The 25834-nt window shown below is 36.7% G+C and overlaps 1 protein-coding gene across 2 annotated transcripts in view; it reads right to left on the minus strand.

Annotated features, from left to right (window-relative positions):
- Nucleotides 1-5254: 5254 nt before the first annotated feature.
- The window catches only part of drd4-rs (dopamine receptor D4 related sequence), a 63531-nt gene continuing 42951 nt past the window's right edge, over nt 5255-25834 (minus strand). Inside the window, exons 3-8 of one of the 2 annotated variants that reach the window (XR_010895600.1) lie at nt 19937-20107; nt 19315-19589; nt 15225-15337; nt 8118-8821; nt 6160-6235; nt 5994-6039 (exon numbers count right to left, since the gene is read on the minus strand). Coding sequence is in view for 1 of the 2 variants with exons in the window: in XM_067391076.1 (XP_067247177.1) it covers nt 5837-6039; nt 8118-8821; nt 15225-15337; nt 19315-19551 (1257 nt within the window). In the remaining variant the exon portion in view is untranslated. Of the gene's footprint in view, nt 6040-6159; nt 6236-8117; nt 8822-15224; nt 15338-19314; nt 19590-19936; nt 20108-25834 lie in introns of both variants that reach the window. The other variant, XM_067391076.1, reaches the window with a different exon arrangement.

A 25834-nucleotide genomic window follows, 5' to 3' on the forward strand; every position in this document is an offset into this window, starting at 1 on the left:
CCCCGCCGCTCGCAGCAACCCTCTGAGGAGGATTGGAGCGAGGCGTCGGGACCGGGATTCCACCCCTTTGCAGAAAGTGGAGTCTCGACCGCAACTCCGCGATGGTCATCTTCCCACAATGGGTACATGACTCATCCACAAACGCTGCCTCAGCGTGCCTTAAGCCCAAGCACGCGATACAGCGCTGGTGACCATCCCGAGGCGCCAGGTAACGACCGCATCCAGAAACACACAAGTAGAACGACATCTTTAAAAAGACGCGAACTACTCGTGTTAGCTCTTTCAAGGACTGACTCTTTTAGGTGCTGAAGCACGCAGGGGAATAGCCGCTGCAGCACAGACAGGGAATGTGCAGCCTGTCGTGTGCACTCTCCTTGAAGGCGCTCCTCTTACCAGCTGTAACAACAGCTTTTTAGCGCTCTAGGCGCACCGTTTCACCAGCCGTGAGAACGGCCTTCACGCTGATTACAGCTTTGCTCAATCAAATTAAAGGCAAAAACAAAAACAAAAGGAGAATCGGCCCCGCTGCTGCGCTGTCCGCCTGCACCTCGCAACAAAGAGACGTCTTGAAGAGAGACTCGTTCACCACACTCGCTTTCAGTAGCTGTCTTCATAGAAGGTTTGGCTCCGAAGCGAAAAGCTGAAGATGCAACGCACCTGCTGCTCATTATATACCCGCGCTGCGAGGCGAGCAGCTGATGCATATGATTGCATGCCAATGTGCATTGGCTCGTTTAGTTACACTCGAAGTAGATTGGCCTCTCTAGCGAGATTCCTATTCGTCGGTCTGTCCGACGTACGTCGAACGTGACCGACTGAATGGGAACATTGGATCCGATCACATTTATGTTGAGTGTATAAATGCAATGATCTCATCTCAATTTCTGCACACTAACAAATGCTTTTATCATAACTAACAGTGCATACACAATGTAAATAACAGATTTGTTTATTATAACAGGAGTTTTGGCGAGATTCCATAACTTCTCCGGCGATTGTAAAGGGAGTGTTCTTTGATCACTTTCTAAATATAATTAATCACAGTTTAAATGACAGATTATTTTCATCCAACTAAGAGAAACAATGTGACTGTTTAGTCACTGGTTTGATTTACTGACACATAGACAAAGAATATCTGACTGTACATGAACCATTACATATCAGAATTCACTGGACACAGATCAGGCATTAGAATGAACTCAGTTACTTACATGTTGTTGCATTACTGCTGAGTCCATATCGTAAAAGTCTGTTTGCAAAGCCTGCGTCGAAATTGTGACTTATTCACTGAAGTATCCACAGTGAAATGTACTGAATACAAATAAATAATGCTCAACTGAGACATTCACATTGTTGAAAATTAATAACCACATTCCTAGCATTAGGATCCTTTGGAAGATAATGTTACTTTTAGCCCAGTGAGTGATGCTGTGCTCTTCTTTCCTCGTCATCTGACTAACATGCCGGTGGGCGGGGCCAAAGTTTCAATGACGAAGTGAATTTCTTCTGCAGAGGCGGTCTTTTGTCGCACTATTGCATAATAAAGAGGCACATTCCACAATGAGTCATTATCTGGGCTTGGTAACATTTTTATTTGTTTTGACCTCGTAATTATAATCAATTTGTCATAAATGACTTGTGATAGGGCTTCACGATTTATCGCACGATATGAAAAATAACATTGAAATCACGCTTAAACACAATTCTTAGTGCGATTATAACGTACATAGTGCGAGACACTTATAATGTACATTTGAAAAGGCAACACGTCAAACATCTTTCCAGACATGAGAAGCATTTATCAACATCTTGTCCAACAAAAGACAACAATTAATAACATGTTTTTACTCCAAACTCACTTCATAACAACAGTTGAGCGTCCTTCTGTGAGATGATGTGGCATCTTAAACAGAATAAGGCAGTTGTGCGTTTATTTGTCATGTTTAATCAATTTCAATCTTCTGTTTATTCAGCTACAGCGATAGTATGGGATTTCCTGGAATGAAGTTATCTACTTCTGCGGCAGGGCATATTTAGAGTTTCTGCACAAGCGCGCCCTCTGGCTTTCAGATGGAGAAGCATTTAATACTGATCACAGAGCCGTACAGCTCTGACAAGCTGCGCATAAAATAATCGCAGCCTTTGCCAAATCGCGTACGATAAAATTAGTGATAAATCGCAATATATCGAGCAGCCCTAATTTGTGGTTATTTAGATTATATCGGACTTCTCGAATCATTTAGTCCACTTAAACCCCGCCCCTTTTCCTACAATCGACCGCAAGCTTGCATTCAGATCTGCCTCCCTCCATACAATCAACAACCAATGGATAGAATTAAGTCCCCACCCTACTCTCTATCCGGGGTGGGGGGCATTCTCACAGAAAGCTGATTGGACAACAATATGAGTAGTGCAGGATGAGTCATCAATGTTTTGCTTATTGTTTTTCCTGAAGAGAAAGAATGCAAAAATCTACATTACACTACACTAGCATATTACCTTAAAGCTAATAGACATGAACTAAAAACCATAAAACTCCAATGTGGTTTTTAAATGGCACAGTCACTGATTGACAAATTACACCCTCATGTGGAGTTTGAATCTCTTACACATATTAAATTTGGCTCTCTGTAATGCAGCAGTGAACACTCCAAACATCCATAATGCCCATAATCCAGCACAGAAGTTCCGGTGGTTTAAAGTCACTTGTAAACTTCCAGCTCATTAACCAATTCTCATTAACTGATGATTTGACATTTAATTCTGGTACGGCAGGCGCTAAGTGGCTAGAAAGCTCTGACTCCCATCCTGCCCTTCAGCATGGCCTGTGTTCCACCTTGCTGTGCCTTGTTTCCGTGGTTACTTGTGGGTCTGCATGGCGCTTACACAATCCTTTTAATCTATTTATGTGTACCGCTGAGAGTGTGGACACCCACTTTCTGCATGAGGCATGGAAGAGTCATCAGCCCTGGTTAAACAGACCAGCATGAGGCTTTTTCCCACTGCGGGATTTTTTTTTTACACATCCAAAACAATGAATACCAGCTGAATGTTTACATCATGAGGAACTCATCATGTCAGCTGGAGATCTTTTCCGACAGGCTCTACATTTTCTCTAGCTATAAGAACATCCTTCCCAAGGTTTTTATGCAGACTCCTAGATCTGAATTTCCTGTCTAGTGAAGCAATATAGAACACAAATTGCCCTCATTTCCTCAGTCACTCTTTGTTGTGTTCTCATACGGGCTTTGACAGCTGTGTTTATAGGGCAGAAAGAGTTTAATGGAGCGCTGGAACATCATGTTTGAGGGGGAATTGCATGTATTAATGGCATATCTGCTTGTGGATGGTGCCATATTCATTCCCTCTGACAAACAAGACAACTTTAAAGGAACAGTTCATATAAAATAAAGTTCTGTCGTCATTTACTCATCCTTAAAATCATCATTTTGACCTGTGAACTGACACCGTATGCCATATGGGTTTGAAACAACATAAGAGTGAGTAAATAATGACAAATTTTCATTTTGAGGAAGTATTTATCTGGTGACTACAGATATAGTTCACCTCCTGTAGTTCCTTGGGGCATTGATTTGTAAATCACAGGATACATTGTGTCTCAATTATGATTCATAGATATTAATCAGTGTTCAGCTCAAAAGGTTTGAAAATTATGGAGTGCTTTTCGGAATGTCATCCTGTGATTGTTATCGTTATCATAAACATGCAGTTAGGCTGTTTGCATGGATTGTGTTAACACTGCAAAAAAAAAAAATTCTGCAATAGAAGACAAAATGTAAAAAAAAACAAAAAACAAGTCACTTGGTCTGTTGTTGCAGTTTAAAATCTTGTCTTATGAAATTCACATTTATTATGAAGAACTTTTGAAGGATTGTTTATCCACTATCATTCAAAATTTTAGGGTCAGCATGATTTTTGAAAGTCTCTTATGCTTTTACAGGCTGCATTTATTTGATCAAAATTAGCAAAAAATAAAAATATTATTGCAATTTAAAAAGTATTTTATATGATAGAATATTGTAAAAGGCAATTTATTCCTGTGATGGCAAAGCTTTTCAGCATAATTTCTCCAGTCTTTATTGTCACATGATCCTTAAAAAATCATTCTAATATGCTGATTTAGCAATGTTCAAAACAGTTCCAGGATTCTTTGCATTTATTTATTTGAAATATATTTTGTAACTTTATAAATGACTTAAATGTCACTTTTTATCAATTTAATGTTTCCTTGCTGAATAAAAGTATTAAATACAAAGAATATATATATATATATATATATATATATATATATATATATATATATATATATATATATATATATATATACATACATATGGAATCCAAACGTCTGAGAACGTTAATTTCACAAATCTGAAAATCATAAACCTTTGTTTGTCACATTTAAATTTGATTTTGAATATAGGTTGTATATATATATATATATATATATATATATATATATATATATATATATATATATATATATATAGTATTTGTACAATTTAAGCAGGAAAGCACATATATCTCTATAATGTGACAGATGCACTGATGATCCTGTACAAGAACAGCAAAACTCATTCCACGAGACTCTTTACAACACTGATTCTTAGAAGCACAATTACTATAATCCACCCCAGATAATCCCCACAATTCCCCCCCCCATGCTATTATGCAGTTTATTATCAGGTACTGCTGAGCACATGTACACATTTTGTGAATCACACTTGCAGCAAAACTAAATTGGCAGACTGTGTGCACTAAGGCAGAGAAAGGAATCCACTGATTTTGGCAACTGCATATACACCCCCAATGACTGGCACATTTTCCTCTTTGTATGAAGCCACAGGATTCTTAACATCATTTGTTCTAACTAACAGAGTTTAAAGGTGATGTAGACAAGAAAATTAGATTTCTGATTAACAGGCCACTCTTTCCCTGGCTGTGTTTGCATGGTTTTACAGGGCTTGAAAATTTATCTCAACATGTGCACCTTTAAAAAATGAATTGCTGCGTTCAGAATAGCATAAGCATACTTCCATACTTCTAGTAGACAGCATATTTCCAGTATGAAATATAGTACTACTATTCTATTATTTAATATGCATACTATGTGCAGTATGCAAATTTTCTGTGTGCTTACATTTACACATGCTTGAAATAAATGTGCACAATAACCATATAAGAGATGATAACTGAATCGTACTTGTAGTAAACTATGTGTCAAGGTCAACAATTTAGAATGCAACTTTTTTTTAAATAAAAAAGTTTATCGGTCCATAATGCATACAATTTTTAAAAATATTAGGCAATATACTGCTCAGTATGCTAATATGTCATTCCAAACACAGCTCGAACTTTCTCTTAAACCATGAAAAAAGCTGCCTGTCCACTCTGCATATATTTTTAAAACAAACAACACCTTAGAAAAAAAGGATAAGAAAATCCATTTAAAAAATAATTAAATCAACACTGATAGCAATCACTTAAACACAGACGACTGTTATTTTCAATGTGGACATTTTCACATATTTTATGCCTCTGGGCTATGAAATCAACAGTATTCTGTTATCTACTGTAGTATTCAAGCAATCATTTTACAACTTCGGTTAACTAAGGCATCAGAAGTTTTCCTCAATGGTAATGGTATTATTCCAATAATACATTCCAGTCTATGTCCATTCGTTCCTTTCGGTAATCCACTGTAATGTTCAATTTCTCAATGGAGACCATTGTTTGCTCAGATCATCCTGGTGTTTTTTTTTTAATCATTATTGTTTGAGTGATATAATTATCATCATTTATAATATCATCGGTCTCAGGAGCGACAGCAGAGCAGTTTGTGAAAGACATTCCTGAACTCCACGTTGAAGGCAGTGTAGATGATGGGGTTGACGGCACTGTTCACGTAACCAAGCCATGTGACCACGCTGATCAGAGTTGGCCCGATGTCACATGACTCACACAGCGCCTTAGTCACATGGACCACGAAGAAAGGAGTCCAGCAGGCCAGAAAAACTCCTAGGGAGGAGAAGATCATGTTACAATGTAGGATTTAATGTATATTCTTACACTGCTACATCTGTTGCCCAATGTGTTTGTTTTGTTCTCTCTGGGCACCTTGGTAATAGTGTCAGTTACCTTTTGATTCTGCTTTTGTATTTTTTCATTTATAGTATTGTATTGCAGCATGCTGATCTCACACCACGATTTCAGTCTATATAAGTTGTGAGGGGAAAAATGGTGACAATATGGTCAGAATCACACTGCTTTCATTGCCCTAGAAACAGCCTTATATATTTTATCCTTAGGAGAACTTCTGTTAGAAAAGCAATTGTTATGTTAATAATCCGAGAGCAGCAGGTGTCACATTGAACCATAGAAAGTTTTTAGATAGCCAAGAGTGCCATTCTAGCAGTGTTTTCCTCATACTTGACCACCCGATGGCTGTCATTTCTGTTCATTCATTTATTCATGACTTTTTATTTTTTACATAAATGAACATTCAAACGCACACTGTATTGTTTCCGTTTCAAAACCCCCAGATCATGGCAAGGCATGTTTGAAAAGACCAGCATGGCAGCTCAACAGCATTTGTTTTGGATGCTGTGAGTTCCCTAAAGATGTCTTAAAGGGGCAGTTCACTAAAAAATAAAATATGTCATAATTTACTCTGTCTAATTTCAAGTAGTTTGAACTTGTGGAACACAAGTGAAGATGTTTAGGAGAATGTTCATGATGCCCCCAAGATGTTTACAATCACCTGGGACAATTCCAAAAATGCTAAAATTCTATTTTTGGGTGTAGTCTTCCAGACATCGTCTGGAGGGGAGCATATGTTGCTCTAAAACCTTTATATACTTTTCAGCATTCATAGTGCCTTCGAAAACATGTAATCTGCCCATACCATATGCACCCCCATACCATCAGAGATGCTCGCTTTTGAACTGAACGCTGATAACACGCTGGAAGGTTTCCCTCCTCTTTAGCCTGGAGGACATGGCGTCCGTGATTTCCAACAAGAATGTCAAATTTGGACTCGTCTGACCATAGAACACTTTTCCACTTTGAAACAGTCCATTTTAAATGAGCCTTGGCCCACAGGACACGACGGCACTTCTGGACCATGTTCACATATGGCTTCCTTTTTGCATGATAGAGATTTAGTTGGCATCTGCAGATGGCACGGCGGATTGTGTTTACCGACAGTGGTTTCTGGAAGTATTCCTGGGCCCATTTCGTAATGTCATTGACACAATCATGCCACTGAGTGATGCAGTGTTGTCTGAGGGCCTGAAGACCACGGGCATCCAATAAAGGTCTTTGGCATTGTCTCTTACGCACAGAGATTTCTCCAGTTTCTCTGAATCTTTTGATGATGTTATGCACTGTAGATGATGAGATTTGCAAAGCCTTTGCAATTTGATGTTGAGGAACATTGTTTTTAAAGTATTCCACAATCTTTTTACGCACTCCTTCTTTACTTCTGAGACTCTGCCTCTCTAAGACCTCCCTTTTATAGCTAATCATGTTACAGACCTGATATCAATTAACTTAATTAGTTGCTAGATGTTCTCCAAGATGAATCTTTTCAAAATGTCTTGCTTTTTTGTTGCAAGACCATTTGTTGCCCCCATGCCAATTTTTTTGAGACCTGTAGCAGGCATCAAATTTGAAATGAGCTTATTTAGTGGATAAAAGTGTAAAATATTTCAGTTTAAACATTTGTTATGTTATCTATGTTATATGTTTCTATCTATTGTGAATAAAATACTGGCTCATGTGATTTGATCGTTATCCTCATAGCATAATTGCCCAAATTGTGATATCTGCCTTTGAAATATGATCTGGGAAATTATGCTATGAGGCTAATATATATATATATATACATTTAAACTCACTTGGATTGATATTTGAATGATGATATCTTGGTCTAGTATAGTGGAGAAGTTGTTTCATGTGGCATTTCATGTGTATGCTCTTCAGGGAGATTTGCATTGCCCCTGGTACCTTTAGCTTATTCACCTAGTATTGTAAGATACTATTATTTTTTAAAGCTTATTTAGATAAGCACAACACAAAATTGAATTGATACTCACCCACAACCACGGGCAGCACCTTCATTGCCTTCCGCTCCCGTCCGCTCACCCTGTTGCTCTTGCTGTGGCGGCGTCCCGCATGAGAACGATGGTTCTTCCCCACACCGTTCTCCCGGCCACTCTCATCCTCTGTGGCCCTCTCAGGGTTCTCTGCGTCCGAAACACTGTCCATCTGGGTGGTCATGGGGTCACTCTCTGCTGCCGGAATCTGACCTTCTGCCTGCTCGTCCGTGGTAATGGTAACCGGACTGGCTGAGGAGACAGGAGTAGTAGGGGTAGGGGTGAGAGAAGTCGGACTGAGACTTGCAGGCATTAGGTACACCACCTTCTCCCTTGCCCGTCCCTTCTCCTTCTGTAGAGCTGCTCCTAGACGCAAAGATAGGCTCCTACGCCCTCTGGGTGGCCGGCGGAGGTGTGAGCGGCTACGACCAGAGCTCCATCGCTTTAGTCCCCTGAACATCCAGTAGTACAAGAGGAGCATGACAGGGCAGGGGACGAAGAAGGAGCAGATGGAGGAGTAGACCACAAACTGGTTGTCCTCCAGCTTACACACATGAGGGTTCCTGTTGGGCACCTGGTTCAAGCCGAAAATGACAGGACTGGCTACACCCAGGGAAAGCACCCAGGTGGCTGTGATCAAAACCAACTGACGAACACTAAACTGGTTCCTGTTGTACTTCAGAGGGACCACCACTGCAATGTACCTGTAACAAACATGTAGAGAAGGTTTAAGGCCTGGATACACTTCGTTTTTTACATTTCACTTCATCTAGTGCACAGTTCAGAGCGCCAGCCAGGGCTTGACATTAACTTTTTGCTCACCAGCCACTGTGGCTAGTGGTTTTCCAAAGTTACTAGCCACAATTTTGACACCGATACCATGGGAAAAAACTGCCATATAGATATTTTTAATATTATCTCATAATTTGGCAGCAGGTATTAGGTATTAGGCTGTTGTCACTTTAAGATACATTATACTGTTACACATGCGTTTTCTGTCAACTGTTTACGTTCACTTAACATAACTGTTTACTTAAAGCACTCCTTTTGTGTGTATTTGACTGTTTAAGCACAATAAGCAGCGAAAAAGAACTCAATATAGTACTGAGAGGCGGCTTTATGTGCGTGCCCTTTGGGTGTGAGAATCTGTGGGAATCAGTAGCAATACGCACAATCCCACACTGAAATGTAACACCAACAATTTTCATCCAGAGCAAATGAAACTATTGAGTGAGGGGAGGCGGGTTTGTGTGTCAACTCGCTGTTGGAGAGATGAGAGAGTGAGAAAGCACAGTAGGTATCATTTATCTATTCTGTGGAAAATGAGTATTGGAAGCATTTCAGATATTTCAGTATTGATATGTATCAAAAAAATCTATATTTTTGACAACACTACATTGCACTTAGTTTATTATTTCAGATTCCTTTTAAAACGGCTACAACTGAAAAATATATATATTGAATACATATGACTGCATTACCCCTTATTTACTCTGCACACTTCTGTGGTGCATTACAGCTCCAGTGAGGTTTTTTTCCGTCCTCTACAGGGTGTCAACTCACACCAGGAGCATTTCAGAAGCGAAGCAGCTGAATTTGCGAGACCACAATATTTGCCTGTCCAATTGATTTTTCATGTTTTTAATGGCTAAATGGTTATATTTTGTCTGGTTTAATTGTGTTTATTGTGTTAATTGTGTCTATGCCCTACTTTATTTTGCTGTAGCATACAGATGAAGTTAATACATTTAAAAGACCAGTTATGGACGACAAGGATAAAAGTATTTCAACTTTGAATTTCTTGCCTCCTAGTGATCTGAAATACTATTGGGAGTCTACACAGGGTGATCATTTTGACTTTATTTTGTATTTGAACTGTGCAGCTTGGGTTAGTGGCTGTGATCGACTCTGGTGGCCACATCAGAGCCACAGACGTGTGTAAATCGCAGTGTAAATCACCGCAGATGTGCGCAGTGTAAATCTGGTTTTACACACCACTGCTGAAATCCACCCACATTTGGCAGGTTGGTGGGCGTTAAAGGATTAGTTCACTTTCAAATTAAAATTTCCTGATAATTTCCTCACCCCCATGTCATCCAAGATGTTTATGTCTTTCTTTCTTCAGTCAAAAAGAAATTAATGTTTTTGATGAAAACATTCCAGGATTTTTCTCCATATAGTGAACTTCAATGGACCCCAAACGGTTGAAGGTCAAAAGCGTTCTATGCGATCCCTGATGAGAAATAAGGGTCTTATCTAGAGAAACCATTGCTCATTTTCAAAAAAAAAAAAAAAAAAAATATATATATATATATATATATATATATATATATACGTTTTAACCATAAATGCTCATATTGAGCTAGCTCTCTTCTTCTTCTCTATTTGAATTCCAGCAGTGTAGTTGCTGCTAAGTGTATTACTGCCCTCCACAGGTCAAAGTTTGAACTAAATTGTCATATACAATATGCTAGTGCAACTATATAACAATCAGTTCAAACTTTAACCTGTGGAGTGCAGTAATACACTTAGCAGTGCCGCAATTCTAATAGAGAAGAAGAAGACAGGTAGCTCAAGATCAGCATTTATGGTTAAGACGTATATCTTTTTTTTTTTCTTTTTTTCTTTTTTTTTTAGAAAATGAGCAATGGTTTCTCTAGACCAGTGGTCTCAAACTGCCGGCCCGCCCTCCCCCTATACCCGGCCCACAACTGATCTCAAAAATAAAACATAATCTGGCACGCAAAATTATTATTATTATTCTCTAGTTGCTATCTGTCTGATATGCAAAGAAAAAGTCGTCGTTCTATGGGGGCATTCACATATCGCGTCACATTCTCCTTCTTTCCAAATGCGCTTTCGCTCCAGTGGCGTCTGTAGTTGCTATGCAACCATGAGCCGCGCTCTCAACTGCGTCACTTCTATTATGAGTGTGTTTGCCTAAATTACAGTAAAAGCACTCGAATTTAAGTCACGAGCATCGATTTAAACCACCAAAACGCACCCAATGCAACCATTAAACGTTACCAATGCTCAAACGGCATCTTGGACAAATGTATCTCAGCTGTGTGAGCGCAAGCGCTGCAGGTGTCTGGCAAGAAACAGAAGAGTGTACAGATGTATTCAGGGATTGTATTTGTTCAGTACAGTGTTGTTCAGTGCAAGATTTTAATTTTATTTAAGCTAACATAAAGTAAAGGGAAATCCACTAAATGTTAAAAACTAATAACGCATGTAACAATGAGAGATTTTTATTTTTGGCAAAATAAAGTTTATATATTTAGCTCTAGTTTTTTGTTTATTTCTGACCTCTCCACGCCACAAGTGTTGCTGGTTTTGTTTCTAAATTACTGATTTTTTATTACATGCACCTTGTTGGATGTGAGAAGTCGCACCAGACTATTTCAATTAATAGTATTATATTGGTAGTATTATATTAGTATATTATTAGTATTATATTAGTAATAGTATTATATAATTATATTACACTCTGTAACAATGAGAGAGACACTGCTGTTTACATTTTAGTATGGTAAATAAAATATTTATAGTATACGTATAAAAATATTTTAGTAGGCCTAATGAAATTTGAAGTAAATGAGAAATAATGCAAAGGAAAGTAAATTTTCTGAAATGTTGCGCTTTCTTGCGCTTGAATGGCCCTCCTATGAGGTGTCAATCACAGAAACGGCCCCCCGCCAATTTGAGTTTGAGACCCTTGCTCTAGACCCTTATTCCTCATCTGGGATCTTGTAGAACACTTTGAAGCTGCACTGAAACTGTAATTTTGACCTTCAACCTTTTGGGGTCCACTGAAGTCCACTATATGGAGAAAAATCCTGGAATGTTTTCATCAAAAACCTTAATTTTTTTTTACTGAAGAACAAAGGACATGGACATTTGGATGACATGGGGGGGGGTGTAAATTATCAGGAAATTTTAATTTGAAAGTGAACTAATCCTTTAATGTCAAGCCCTGGTGCCAGCCGTTTAAAGTAAACATCATCAATAATGAGCGCGGATGGACACATTTGGCACGTGCACTAGTAGTTTTTAAACACTCAAATCTCTTTCATATGCATCAGAGGACTGTACTGATGATGAAAATTACATCATGCAAGTTGAAGCGGAACGTTGATAAGATAAGGTTAAAAGCCTGTATACATTTTGGGTAACACTTTACAATAAGGTCTCATTTGTTAATGTATTAGCTAACACAAACTAACAATGAGCAATACATTTGTTACAGTGTTTATTCATTTTTGTTAATATTAGTTAATAAAAATACTGTCGTTCATTGTTTGTTCATGTTAGTTCACAGTGGATTAACTAATGTTAACAAATACAACATTTGATTTTAATAATGTATTAGTAAATGTTGAAACGAATTAATAAATGCTGTAGAAGTATTCATTCATTCTTAGTTCATGTTAACTAATGAAACCTTATTGTAAAGTGTTACCACATTTTGTTATTCTTTGAAACACAGAAAAAGTTATTTTGAATAATGTTTTAGTGTTGTTTTGGTCCCCATTGACATTCATTGTATGAACAAAAACAATTCAAAATTGCTTCTATAGATCAAAGTCAAACAACTTTGGAACTACATGAAGGTAAATAAATGATAACAGCATTTTCATTTTTGAGTGAACTTAAGATGGGATAGTAGAGAAAGTGTTTTGACTTGTTAAAAAGGCACACAGAGCCAGTTGAGTTTGATAAAACATCCACTCAGATATTACTTTTCTACCTTTATATGTCTGCTTTTACCGCAGTTACTTTAGTTTGCTTCTAAAAGCTTATTTTTATGGGAAAAAAATCATGATTGACAACTCCTTAAAGCATGTTTTTTGTTTGTATTCATTAATCACAATAACCTTCTGAGACAGTGGAAGATTCTAGCACAATCATTTTAAATTGCATGAGACCTCATAAGTCTGATTCATCTTTTTAGTCATCTACATCCTTTCGACCCAAACCTTTGTTTTCATCTTCAGAGACAAGCTCGCTTTTGTTTTTGTAGCCTATGCGTCAAAGACGGAGTGACCCTGGTATGCCTTAGTCTGGGACCTCTTGAAGTTGTTTCATATTGTTAATGTGAAGCGGTGATGCTTGATGCACTGTGTAAGTAATGATATTCAGCTCCACGTCGTGGTTTCATTAGCATCCCACTGGACACCAAATCACACGTAACCACCGATTTAAGATTCATTGTGTGAGAGCTCAGAGAGGCACAGAACAGACCTGCTGAATGTTAAAAAATCATTAAATATTCATCTGAAAGATTAGGGACCACCAAAAGAAATGTGTAGATAATATGTATGCACAAACTAAATTTTTTATGCAGTGTTGTGGGTCTATAATATGGAAGCCACATAAGAAAATCACAAAGAGTCAAAATTATGAGATACTAAAAGATAAAAGGTTGAAGTTCTGCAATAGCAATTCATACTTATGAGATAACAGTCAAAGTTGAGTCATAACTGAGAGATAACTATGGCATAAAGAGTCGTAATTATGAAAAGTCTGATTTTTGTCATAATTGCGACGGTATCTTATACTTTTGATATATAATAACTTTTTTATGTGATAATTAATACTTATCTCAATTATGACTTTTTGACATAATTTTAACTTATATGCCGTTACAAACAATCAAAATGGTGACATTATCATAATTAATACATTTTATGTCATATGTATGACTTTTTATCTCATATTTTCAACATTTTGTCTCAATTTCAACTTTTAATGCCAAAGCAGAACTTGTTTTTATGTGGAGGAAATACAATTGCAAGAAAAAGTATGTGAACCACTTGCAGAATCTGTGAAAAATGTTAATAAAATAAAGGAGATAATACAAAATGCATGTTATTTTTTATTTAGTACTCTCCTGAGTAAGAAATTTTACATAAAGATGTTTACATACTGTATAATCCACAAGACAAAAAAAATAACCTGAATTTATTAAAATAACCCCATTCATAAGTATGTGAACCATTGATTCTCAATACTGTGTGTGGTTACCTGGATGATCTACGACTGTTTTTATGTTTTGTGATGGTTGTTCATGAGTCTCTTGTTTGTCGTGAGCAGTTAAACTGAGCTCTGTTCTTCAGAAAAATCCTCCAGGTCCTGCAGATTCTTCAGTTTTCAAGCATTTTTGCATATTTGAACCCTTTCCAGTAGTGACTGTATGATTTTGAGATTCAACTGAGGGACTCAAACAAAACTATTAAAAAAGGTTCAAACATTCACTGATGCTCCAGAAGGAAACATAATGCATTAATAGATGCGGGGTGAAAAAATTTGGAATTTGAAGATCAATCTTCATCCTGTTCAAAAGTTTTCACCCCCTGACTCTTAATGTATCGTGTTTCCTTCTGGAGCATCAGTGAATGTTTGAACCTTTTTTAATAGTTGTGTTTGAGTCCCTCAGTTGTCCTCAGTATGAAAACACAGATCTCAAAATCCTACAGTCACTACTGGAAAGGGTTCAAATATGCAAAAATGCTTGAAAACTGAAGAATCTGCAGGAGCTGGAGGATTTTTCTGAAGAACAGAGCTCAGTTTGACTGCTCAGGACAAACAAGAGACTCATGAACAACCATCACAAAACATAAAAACAGTCGTAGATCATCCAGGTAACCACACACAGTATTGAGAATCAATGGTTCACATACTTATAAATTGGGGTTATTTTAATAAATTCAGCTTTATTTTTGTCTTGTGTAAAATGTTAAACATGTTTTATGTAAAATATCTTAGTACTAAATAAAAAATAACATGCATTTTGTATGATCTCCTTTATTTTGTTAAAATTATTCACATTTTCACAGATTCTGCAAGTGGTTCACATACTTTTTCCTGCTACTGTATGTTACTTGTTTAATTTACTGTTAAGTTACTTTTGAATGTGTTGTTTTTATTCTATTTATTGACAAAAATTCCAACAGAACATACTGTAAAAAATTATTTACTCTATTCTACTATTTGTGATACTGTTGAGGGGCTGGGTCTCATTTCCAGCATGTTTAAGTTCAAGTTTGAGCTATTTTTATTAGAAAGTTGTGGATGAGTGGGTGTGTGTGTGGGTGCGTCTCTCACCTGTCCACACTAATTGCACATAGATTCAAAATGGAAGCAGTGCAGAGCATCACGTCCATAGTCATTAGGGCATCACAGATGTACATACTCAGGGTCCACATGCCTCCCAGGAACTAAAACACACCCCCACACACACATAGACAGAGAAAAGAGACAGCGTAAGACAATAGGACACACACACTCATCCATACCTGTCAGGGGTGTCGATTGCATATGGCAGGGTAGGCTGCATGTTAAATGCAAAATAATATTTTTAATCAAAACGTGAATTTCTTATTCACATTTAATTTCTTAAATTGGTTTTAAATTATTATTATCACAAAAGACATTGGGATATTAAAGAACATGTATAATTTTCTCTCTTTTTTGCATGTAGATAACATAATTTTAATAATTTTGTCATCTCAATTTTATATTTTACAGGGTGACTAAATAACATTCTGTCCAGGAACTATATATTAAAAGCGAGTAATTTACATTCACAGTAATGTTTATTGTAAATAATAATAAAAAAGAATAAAATACATATATGTGCAACAAATACCAATACTCAAGAATGTTTTAAAAATTCAATTATAATACTAAACATAAAAATATGAATATTATAATATTTAAGATTGTTTTTCAACATGTCAACAATTTTGAATGAGCTATTCTATGAAGTCACATTCAAGGTCACATTAGTTAGTCTTTATGGATCATTTGGAAGCAGATGGTAGGTGTTTCTAACCCCATGGTCTTGATTGACAGCAATTGAAGTTTGAAAAGAATGAACTAAATCTGTTGTTGATTCACACTAACAATAGAGAAGAAGTCTCTGAGGGAAATCACGCACTGCATCAAGATTCACTGAACAGACACACAAACTTCAAGGGCAGCAATTCAGACGTTAGGAATCATTTCCTGAAGTACAAAATGAACACCAGTATCACATAAAGTGAACAAGTCAAGAAAAGAAAATTGACCCTGTATTTCTTAATACATGTTCCTTGGGCTATTGTGAACATTTGATTGATGCACTGATTATTCCAAATTTGAATAACTTAAAATTTCTGCCTTTTAAATGATTTTCCTTTCCAGTTGACATCACAAAACCATCTTATTTTTCAACCTCATCCATGCAAACCTGTCACAGAGTCCCTGTTTCACGGTCCAATCATTTCCAGGTGCATAAAATCAAGCCAAAAATTATTTTCCCAATGAATTACGTAAATAAAACACTGTTTGATGCTAATTAAACGATTTACTAAATGGGGCGCAATTCCACAAACGCGCAGACGGGAGTGACAAGTTTTGCGCGTGATCTACTGCTGATGTGCAAATATATTACATAATGAGCAACGCAATCTAACAAGAGAAGCTCAAATTAGCATTGGGTCACAAATAAGCAGAGCTGATGCTCATCAGGTGCGAGTCAACACAGGTGAAACTTTTTTACATGTAATCTGACTGATATATATAGGCTAAAATGGCTTGGCAAACAATATGTTCAGATAACGTCTTCTTCTGGCATTTCAAACAAATTAATATGAGTGGAAAATGTTTTCTCCCTTCTAACACTCTCTGTTCCCTGCAGTGTCTCCTCCTAGCAGCAACAATTGCAACAATTGCAGCCATGTCGCAAAATGGGTTAAGACATGCTTTTCTGGGTGTTAAATAATGCTGCAAATACCAGTAATTGACTAGCATAAACATTAGTAAATCGTGATTCATTTAAATCCTCCCATAAATTTTGTGTCTGAAAGGGAAACTCTTGCAAATGCATGTGCAATAAGGTCAGCTGCAAAAACAACTCAGTCCATGCCTTTTCAGCGCTAATTTTGCACTGTGTTTCTTTAGTAAATCTCGTTTTTTAACACCAAAAGAGGGTTTGCTCTTGCGCAAGCTGTTAGTATATCTGTCTTCTAGATTGATAATCAGAAAGTTCAAACCTAGCATAATAAATAATTTGGGCTAACTCAAAAAAAAAAAATTTGAGGTAATCAGTTACATCAAATTTTATGTTATGATGTTCCCAATTTTAAGTAAGCAGAACTATCAAGTTTCTGAATTTGTAGTAATCATGCATGATAATTACTCCTGACTTGAAGTAGAGTTAGCTAACTCATATATTTTGATAGCAAATAACGTAAAAGATTTAGTTAATGATTTGTTTTATTATTATTTTGAGTTCTTGCAAATCAAATGAGTTATTTATTTCACAGTAAAATTCAGAAAATGCCAATTTGCTAATTTTTTAACACAATAGCATGGTATAGCACTTACTGAATAAGTACAGCAACTTAAAACATGTAACTTTCCTGCTCTCAAACCAAGCCGCATACACCACTTGTCACCATGATGGTAACTCTCCAAAAACCCTCATTAACATTAACTCTTCTAAATTAGTATAACAAAACATTAATCACTACTAAATCTCCTTTACCATTAATCTTGCACACACACACACTAAAAACATTATATAACACTTAATTTTAGCATTTACTCTCCCTTTCGTGTGCCATAGGCAAAGCATGCTGGAAAATAAAAATCCCAGGCCAGTTTCAGTTAAACTTAAGTAAATCTAAATTAAAAGAAATGAGTTCATACAACTCAAAACAATGAAACAGTTCAGTTTACTTGAAATATGTCAGTGCTGTTAACTCAAAAGAAAAAGAAATTTCGTGTTTTTTTGAAGTTTTGATTGTGTTTATAGTGTGCAATATAACATGTGTTCATGTTGCGTGTGTAAAAAAACACAGTATTTTTCACATAATTTACTTATCTGTATACCGCTATTTCCACTGTTATAAAAACGGGCTGATGACTTCCTTGTTCTATGAAGTCCCTCCTTCAGAAATACGTAACGAGTTCTGATTGTGCCAGCGCCCAGCGGTTCCTGTGTTGTGATTCGACAGCAGTTTAGCGCATATTGCCCGGAAAGGTCACGCCTCTTACCATAACTTGGAGATGCATGCGCTCAGTGTTATTGTAAACATGTCTTTAATTTTACCCTATCAATTTGAGCCGGAATCAGACCCGGTGATTGGACTGCGGGATGAAAATAACCGCGTTTCGACGACATGGCGACAAACACACTCTACAAACGCAACTCTTGTGTATTCCTGTGGGCGGAGGTTAGTTTTAGTGACGTCATTAAAGAAGGAAGTAGAGGGATGTAGTCCAAACTGGCCGTTTGATGTAGGCGACTTCTGTTAAATAAAATATCTCGCTTGGCATTGAACTTTAAGCTTTAAAATTTTACAGATTTTATTTATACTCTACAACAACATTACAGACTAACTAAAGTTTGAAACATGGGAACACGAAGAACCGGACCTTTAACTGAACTAATTTGTTCAATTTAAGTTTGTCTTACTCAAACCAATTAATTATTTTGAGCGTTAGGGTTTACAATGTAGAACCGAAGTAGTAACAGAAGTCTAGCAATTTGGTATGTAGATATCTGAGCGACTCAGTTATTGGTTTTATTCATATTCTGCTTATTCGTTTCAAAAACCTTGCATTTGTCCACAAGTAACACTTCACTGAGCAATCATTACAAGTTCAGCATCACCTGAATGACTCGTGAGTCCCTGTAGAAACACTGTAAAGCTCAGTGCTTAATGTACCGGCATCTCTTACTGACATCTTTTCAATATTGATTTAAAAAAAGACAGATGATGGGGGGACAATACACACTCAATACACCCAATTTGTTCCACATTCCCATTCTGGCTTTGAGCTAGACACTTAACCCCAATTGCTCCAGGCTTAATAAGTGTATCAAAGCATAAAAGCATGAGATAAATTATAGATTAGTACATCACCCACAAATGAAAATTCTGCCATCATTTACTCACCCTCATGTCGTTCCACACCTGCATAAATGTCTTTGTTCTGTTGAACACAAAAGAAGATATTTTGAAGAATGTGAGAAACTGAGCAGTTCTGGGGCACCACTGACTGCCATAATATTTATTTTCCTACAAATGGAAGTCAATGGTGCCCCAAAGCGGCCTGGATACAAACTTTCATCAAAATATCTCCCTTTCTGTGTTCACAAGACATTTATACAGGTTTGGAACAACCATCAGTCATCAGCGCTCACCTCAGAGTAGACGTAGAGCGGGAGGACCAGCACGGCCAGCAGGAGGTCGGCCACGGCCAGACTGACAATGAAGTAGTTAGTTGCGGTTTTAAGGGAGCGTTCAGTGAACACACTGAGGCACACTAGGATGTTCCCCAAGATGATGATGAGGATGAGAGGCACGCCACATATCAACGCGAGGTAGTTGTACCCCTCGTGGGCCGCCGCTGGGTATATACTGGGCGTCACATTGACCATGGTGCCCCGAAGTTCAGCTGCCAACCCAGATTTAACATCTGTAAGAGGGAAAGATTGACACAGTGGGGGCTGTTTATAGAGATGTATGGGTTTTTGTGTGTGTAATGTATGCTAATATGTGTTTGTGTTCTTGCCCATATGTTACTAGGAGAGGAATTATGACCAAATGAAGCTGTAAATATGAACAAGCAACCTCATTTCACAGTCGTTTATATGCAGAGTGCTTGGAAATGCTGTCATATGTCTTCTTATTTTTTGACAGTAACACACTCTCTCTTCATTTGTCATCTTTTTGCATCTAATGCAAATAAAATGTTGTCATTTTATGGTGTAAATGCATTCTGATGTTTGCTTCGCCTGGTTCATGTTCAGTTGATGTTCTTACCTTGAAACTGTCATGAATAGACAGGTTTGTTGGGGATTGTAGAGCATGTCGACATGTCTGGCGTCTGAGAGTGTTCTAATCACATTCTGGAAGCGTGTGGGATAAAGTTGACTCTCTCCGTCAAGGTACACAGTCGCCATGTTGAAAGAGTTAACACTTCATTCATGCGATCTGAATGAAGAAGAAAGGTGATAATTGAAATTTCTATTTATGCTTGATATAGGCATCATCAGCAATGCACATGATGTAGATGTGATAATAAAGTTAAAAAGGAATGCGTTCAAGATTTTGACACCCTTGCCTTGACCGAAGATTGGTGAAGCCTTCAAATTTTGCTGTCATACGGTTGTGTGGTGTCACACACAAGCTAAAATGTGCCGAAACTGATTTGCAGTTGTTATTGTACATCACAGTATGTTGAAAATACTTTTTTTTCCTCATTCATTTTACTCCATAACTGCAGGTTTAATTGCTTGTTTAATAGCTGATTATGCTGTATCATTTTGTTGTTCTGGAATTAGTATTTGAAGTGGTGCAAAGGCATATAATATATCAATTAATCTTTTAGGTCAGTTTGAATAATTAAAAAAAAAAAAAAATTCACAGAATTGGCTGTCATCATGTAATATTGCTTAGTTTTTTTATTCCCTGTGAGACTCATTGGAGTATGGGATCAGAGGATGCTCTGCTTCTGTGATAACGGACTGTTTGAAATTCTCCCCTCTTGCAACAACAGGTGAAGGTTGCCATGACAACCTCCAGTGTGTGTGTGTGTGTGTGTGTGTGTACCACAATAAAGACGGGAGGCACTTGTGAGCATGTACATAAATAAAAACCCAATCAAACCTGTTCCAGTTCACATCACACTTTGGTAACTAATGAAAATGTTCAATTAGAGAAGTCTCCTCTCAGGTTGATGTTATCATTTCTTCCCCTCTAGCTTCTTCTTGTTGCGCAATGGTGCAAGGTTGTGCGCCATTGTGGATTAAATTGAGAACACCTTTTAATTCCTATTAAAAATGATTCTGATTTCTAATTCTAATTTGAAACCAAGGAAGTAGAATTCAATTTAACGCAACTGGAAGAATGTTTATGTGGTTTTTAATAATATTACATTTATTATCAGCATGAATTACATGTGTTGTAGTTACGGAAATGTTAATAATGCATTTAAAACGCCACTGGCAGATAGTTAATATATATTTTATGTTTATTTTATGTTTAAAGGTACCCTAGAATTAAAAGTTGAATTCATCTTGGCATAGTTAAATAACAAGAGTTCAGTACATGGAAATGACATACAGTGAGTCTCAAACTCCATTGTTTCCTCCTTCTTATATAAATCTCATTTGTTTAAAAGACCTCCGAAGAACAGGCGAATCTCAACATAACACCGACTGTTACATAACATTAATATGTACGCCCCCAATATTTGCATATGCCAGCCCATGTTCAAGCATTAGACAAGGGCAGAACGTCTGGATCTGTGCACAGCTGAATCATCAGACTAGGTAAACAAGCAAGGACAAGAGCGAAAAATGGCAGATGGAGCAATAATAACTGACATGATCCATGATAACATGATATTTTTAGTGATATTTGTGAATTGTCCTTCTAAATGTTTCGTTAGCATGTTGCTAATGTACTGTTAAATGTGGTTAAAGTTGCCATCGTTTATTACTGTATTCACGGAGACAAGACTCATTTTCATTTTTTAAACACTTGCAGTCTGTATAATGCATAAACACAACTTCATTCTTTATAAATCTCTCCAACAGTGTGTAATGTTAGCTTTAGCCACGGAGCACTATCAAAGTCCCTTTAAGACAAGTCATTTCACTCGGCGGCCATCTTTGAAACGCCTCTCGGGCATCCTGGGCATCATGCAGCTCCTATCTCTTTGAATGGGGAAACATCAGATTCTCCAAAACTGTTTGTCAACCTTACGATTAAATTTGATATTTGAAATCACCAATGAAATCTAACAACAACCGACTCATAAATTTAGTTTCTAAACGCTCGAATCATGACAAAAAAAATCTATTTTTTTCAGGGTGGATCAAGCTAATGCGCATGCGCAGACCTAAATGCGCGTCTGACTGTTTCTGTAGAAACCGGTGATTCTAACGGCCGCTGAAGTGACGCGATGACTTTACCAGTCGGCGATTGGACTTATTCCGCCATATTGCGCGTTAAAGTTTCTCCCATTCAAAACAATACGAGTGACACGTCTTGTGTTATTCTATAGTCTTTGGCACTATCAAACTCATTCAGAATCAAATGTAAACATCCAAATAAATACCGTACTTACGCGATTAGACATGCTGCATGACGAACACTTTGTAAAGATCCATCTTGAGGGTTATATTAGCTGTTTGAACTTTGTTTATGCTGTTAAAGGCAAGTGCGAGCTCCGTGGGCAGGAGCATTTAAAGGGGTCGCAGCCCAAATTGGCTCATATTTAATGATGCCCCAAAATAGGCAGTTATTTTTAATTAATTAAAATAAATCTATGGGGTATTTTGAGCTGAAACTTCACAGACACATTCAGGGGACACCTTAGACTTATATTACATCTCTTTACATCGTTTTGTTAGTTGATTGTCTGTCTCAACTTTCCAGCATTATGCTTGTTTTTTGTAAGTTTAATGTAGAGTAACCTTCTTTGTCTGTTCCATCTGGTTGTTCACATGTTGTATACTGATTGTATACTTATATGTATTCATATTATATAGCAACTTACTGTAAAGCGTCCTTGGGTTCCTGAAAGGCACTCAATAAATAAAACATATTATTATTATTATTATTATTTAAAAAGACGTTCTACGGCACCTTTAATACTATTGAATATTATGGGAAATGCTTTAATTTACCCCAGATTTATATGAATAGAGACTCGTTTACACCTGGTATTTTAATCAACCTCTTTTGTCCTGATTTCTTTGAGGGAGGAGGGTCTATGGGCGGGTAAATGTATGCGTTTTTTCCAGATCTTTCGATCTAGTGGACAAAATAAGCTTGCACAGTTCACATATGAACATGCCTAGAGATGACGGAAAAACATACGGAGAGCATCAGCTTTTTGGTTCTGCTCTGAGAGTCGCACGACCACGCCGAACATAATGAGTGCATGTTACAAATCAGGAATGATGAGATAATTGTGCTTGGTCTATTTTTCCATCTTCAAACCAAACAGAGTTTAAATCCCGCCTGGCTAGCCTTCTTCCCATAATGTTTATGCATTAGGTCACAAGGCGGAGAGTAGGTGGTCTTTTGTGGCTGTTTGAACACATGAGCGTCTACAGACGCAATCCGGTCGAATGTGTTTTCAACTACCTCTGGAAATGGTCGAAAATGGACAAGCTCAAAATGTTTTAAACCCCGTTTACACCTGTATTTAGTGTCGTCTAGCCTACTTGTAATCCGATCGACCAAAGCGCATCTTAATACCAGGTGTAAACAGGGCCATATTGTCGATAATTTTTTATTTTAAGTTTTCTGAAAACAATTTGGTGGACATTATATAAAAACTTGTTTCCACCATGGAATAATAAAAAAGGGAATTGTGGGTTTTAACATAAATTCATACCTTTTTCCCCCCTTAGAATTGTGTTTACTGTATATCTCGCGATTCAGACTTTATGGCTTGCAGGAGTTTGTCTTGCAGTTCTGAGAAAAAGTTTGAATTGCAAGATATAACGTCACATTTAAAAAAAAAAAAAAAGTGATTCTGAGAAATAAAGTCAGAATTGTGATATATAACCTGTCAATTATGACTTTTTTCTTGCAATTGCAAACAAAACAAGCTTCCATAACATTTTCTAATTTAATTTAATTCTAAATATCAATTGATAAATATTACTTTTATTATCATTATTAGTCAGAATTATTTATGTGATTGTTTATGATTTATCACATACGTTTTGTGTGATTGTTTTGAATTTTTCACTATTTCAGTTAAAAAAATTCCTATTCATGTCACTGTATTCAACACTCAAAAGGTACAAAAGGTAAAAAAGCTGTCACTGGGGCTGGTTACTCTTTCAAAAGGTACACCTTTGTACCTAAAAAAGTGCATATTAGTACCTAAATGGTACTTATTAGAACATTTATAAGGGTACTGTGCCAGTGGCAGCCTTTGTACCTTTTTTCTGAGAGTGAACATGTTGTGGGTTGTGGCCAATTTCAACTCATATTCACATTTATGATTTGAAAGGAAGTTTCGCTTTAACAGTCAGTTGATAGAAGTGTCAGACTAATTTGTTGTTCAGGTTGTGTCCATGCACCACACAGTTTTCCCACTGCATGGATCACATAGCCCATCATTGTGTGAGTATTAACAGAAATCTAAAAACCACTGCGTGATGACTCTTTAATCTCCCAAAGTACAAAGGTAAACAAACACAGCGTGCCGTTGGCAGTTGTCAGTCTGGTAATCTATCCCCATGCCTCTCGTACCTTGCGTTCTGCTTGTAAATGTCATCCCACGCAGGACATCCCTGTGTAATGGGAACAGCAGGGAAAAGAAGAAAAAGTCACTAACACACCCTGGTGTAAGTCTGTCGGACCAGAACGTTTCATACAAGGCACATGGATATCAAAACCAGCAACAGCCATCTTACCCCTGTCCCAGAACATCCCTCCCCGAGAGCCGTCGAAGCACAAATAGCTTCCGTCTGTCTAGTTGCCAGAGGACACCTATAATTTCATTAGTAAGTTTAAAATGCCATTGTCACATTGACATCCGCTCTAGAGCAGAAGGACTCGGAAGGTTGCATCTCATTATTCTCCACCTTTAAGCATGAACTGTTTGATTTTCCACATATGAGACACTTTACTGGGATTAAGTTCATACAGAAAGGTCATTTAATTACAGGTGGAATGATTTAAGAATTAGTCTCTTTAGTGGAAGAGCCCTGTAGAGGTTTCACATTCTCTGACCTTCTGAGAACATTTGCGTTCTGCACTTTCCACGAATATAGTACATTTTTGTGTCCCTTGACTTCTCTTGAGGGCATTGGAATTGCAAACTCTATTTTTAGAACTATTAGATATGTTGTTAGTACTAACCTAGAATGAAAGCTACCGTGTTTTAAACACATCAAATATCCAGTTTGACTCTTTGCTTTTTATGTCAGTTTGTGGTTTTTGTAATGGTGTTTGCTAATTTTACACATTTAAAGGATTTAATCGGGCTAATTCTAACTCAGTTTGCATATGTTGAATTTAATTAATAATATTGCTTGTAATCTGTTGCCACAATTTTATTGAGTAGATAGAGTGTATTACTTTTTTACAGTGTATCCTTTTTGTACACTGTAAAAAAGAATTGTTGGTTTAACTTAAAAAACTTAAGTTATCTTGGTTGCCTTAAAATTTTGAATTCATTTAAATTAAAAATGTGAGTTAATACAACAAAGGCAATTGGTTTAATCAACAGAAATTCAATATATTATGTTATCTGAATCACATAAATTATCTAAGTTGATTTGACAAAAGAAAAAATGTTGTGAAAATAAATAATTAAAATAATAATTATTGTACAGTATATTGAATTCTTTATAGTAGGCTAAGTAGATGATATAAATTAATTAACTTATATTAACTTAAATATATATATATATATATATATATATATATATATATATATATATATATATATATATATATATATATATATATATATAATAATTGTAAATAATTTTTAGATTCTAAAACTGCAAAATGTTTTCTGTTTCTTTACAGAATTAATTTTTCTCTCCCTAATTTTTCGGACTACTGAACCAATGCTGATTTCATTTCTCAGTTATGCTCAATTAAAAGAGTCTTTTACTATTGAGATATTGTCCTCACCTCCAAGAAGGTTCTGTCACCAGCGATGGCAGCCGGTTTTAATTA

Source organism: Chanodichthys erythropterus, chromosome 8 (genome assembly GCF_024489055.1).
Source record: "Chanodichthys erythropterus isolate Z2021 chromosome 8, ASM2448905v1, whole genome shotgun sequence".
NCBI lineage: Eukaryota > Metazoa > Chordata > Actinopteri > Cypriniformes > Xenocyprididae > Chanodichthys > Chanodichthys erythropterus.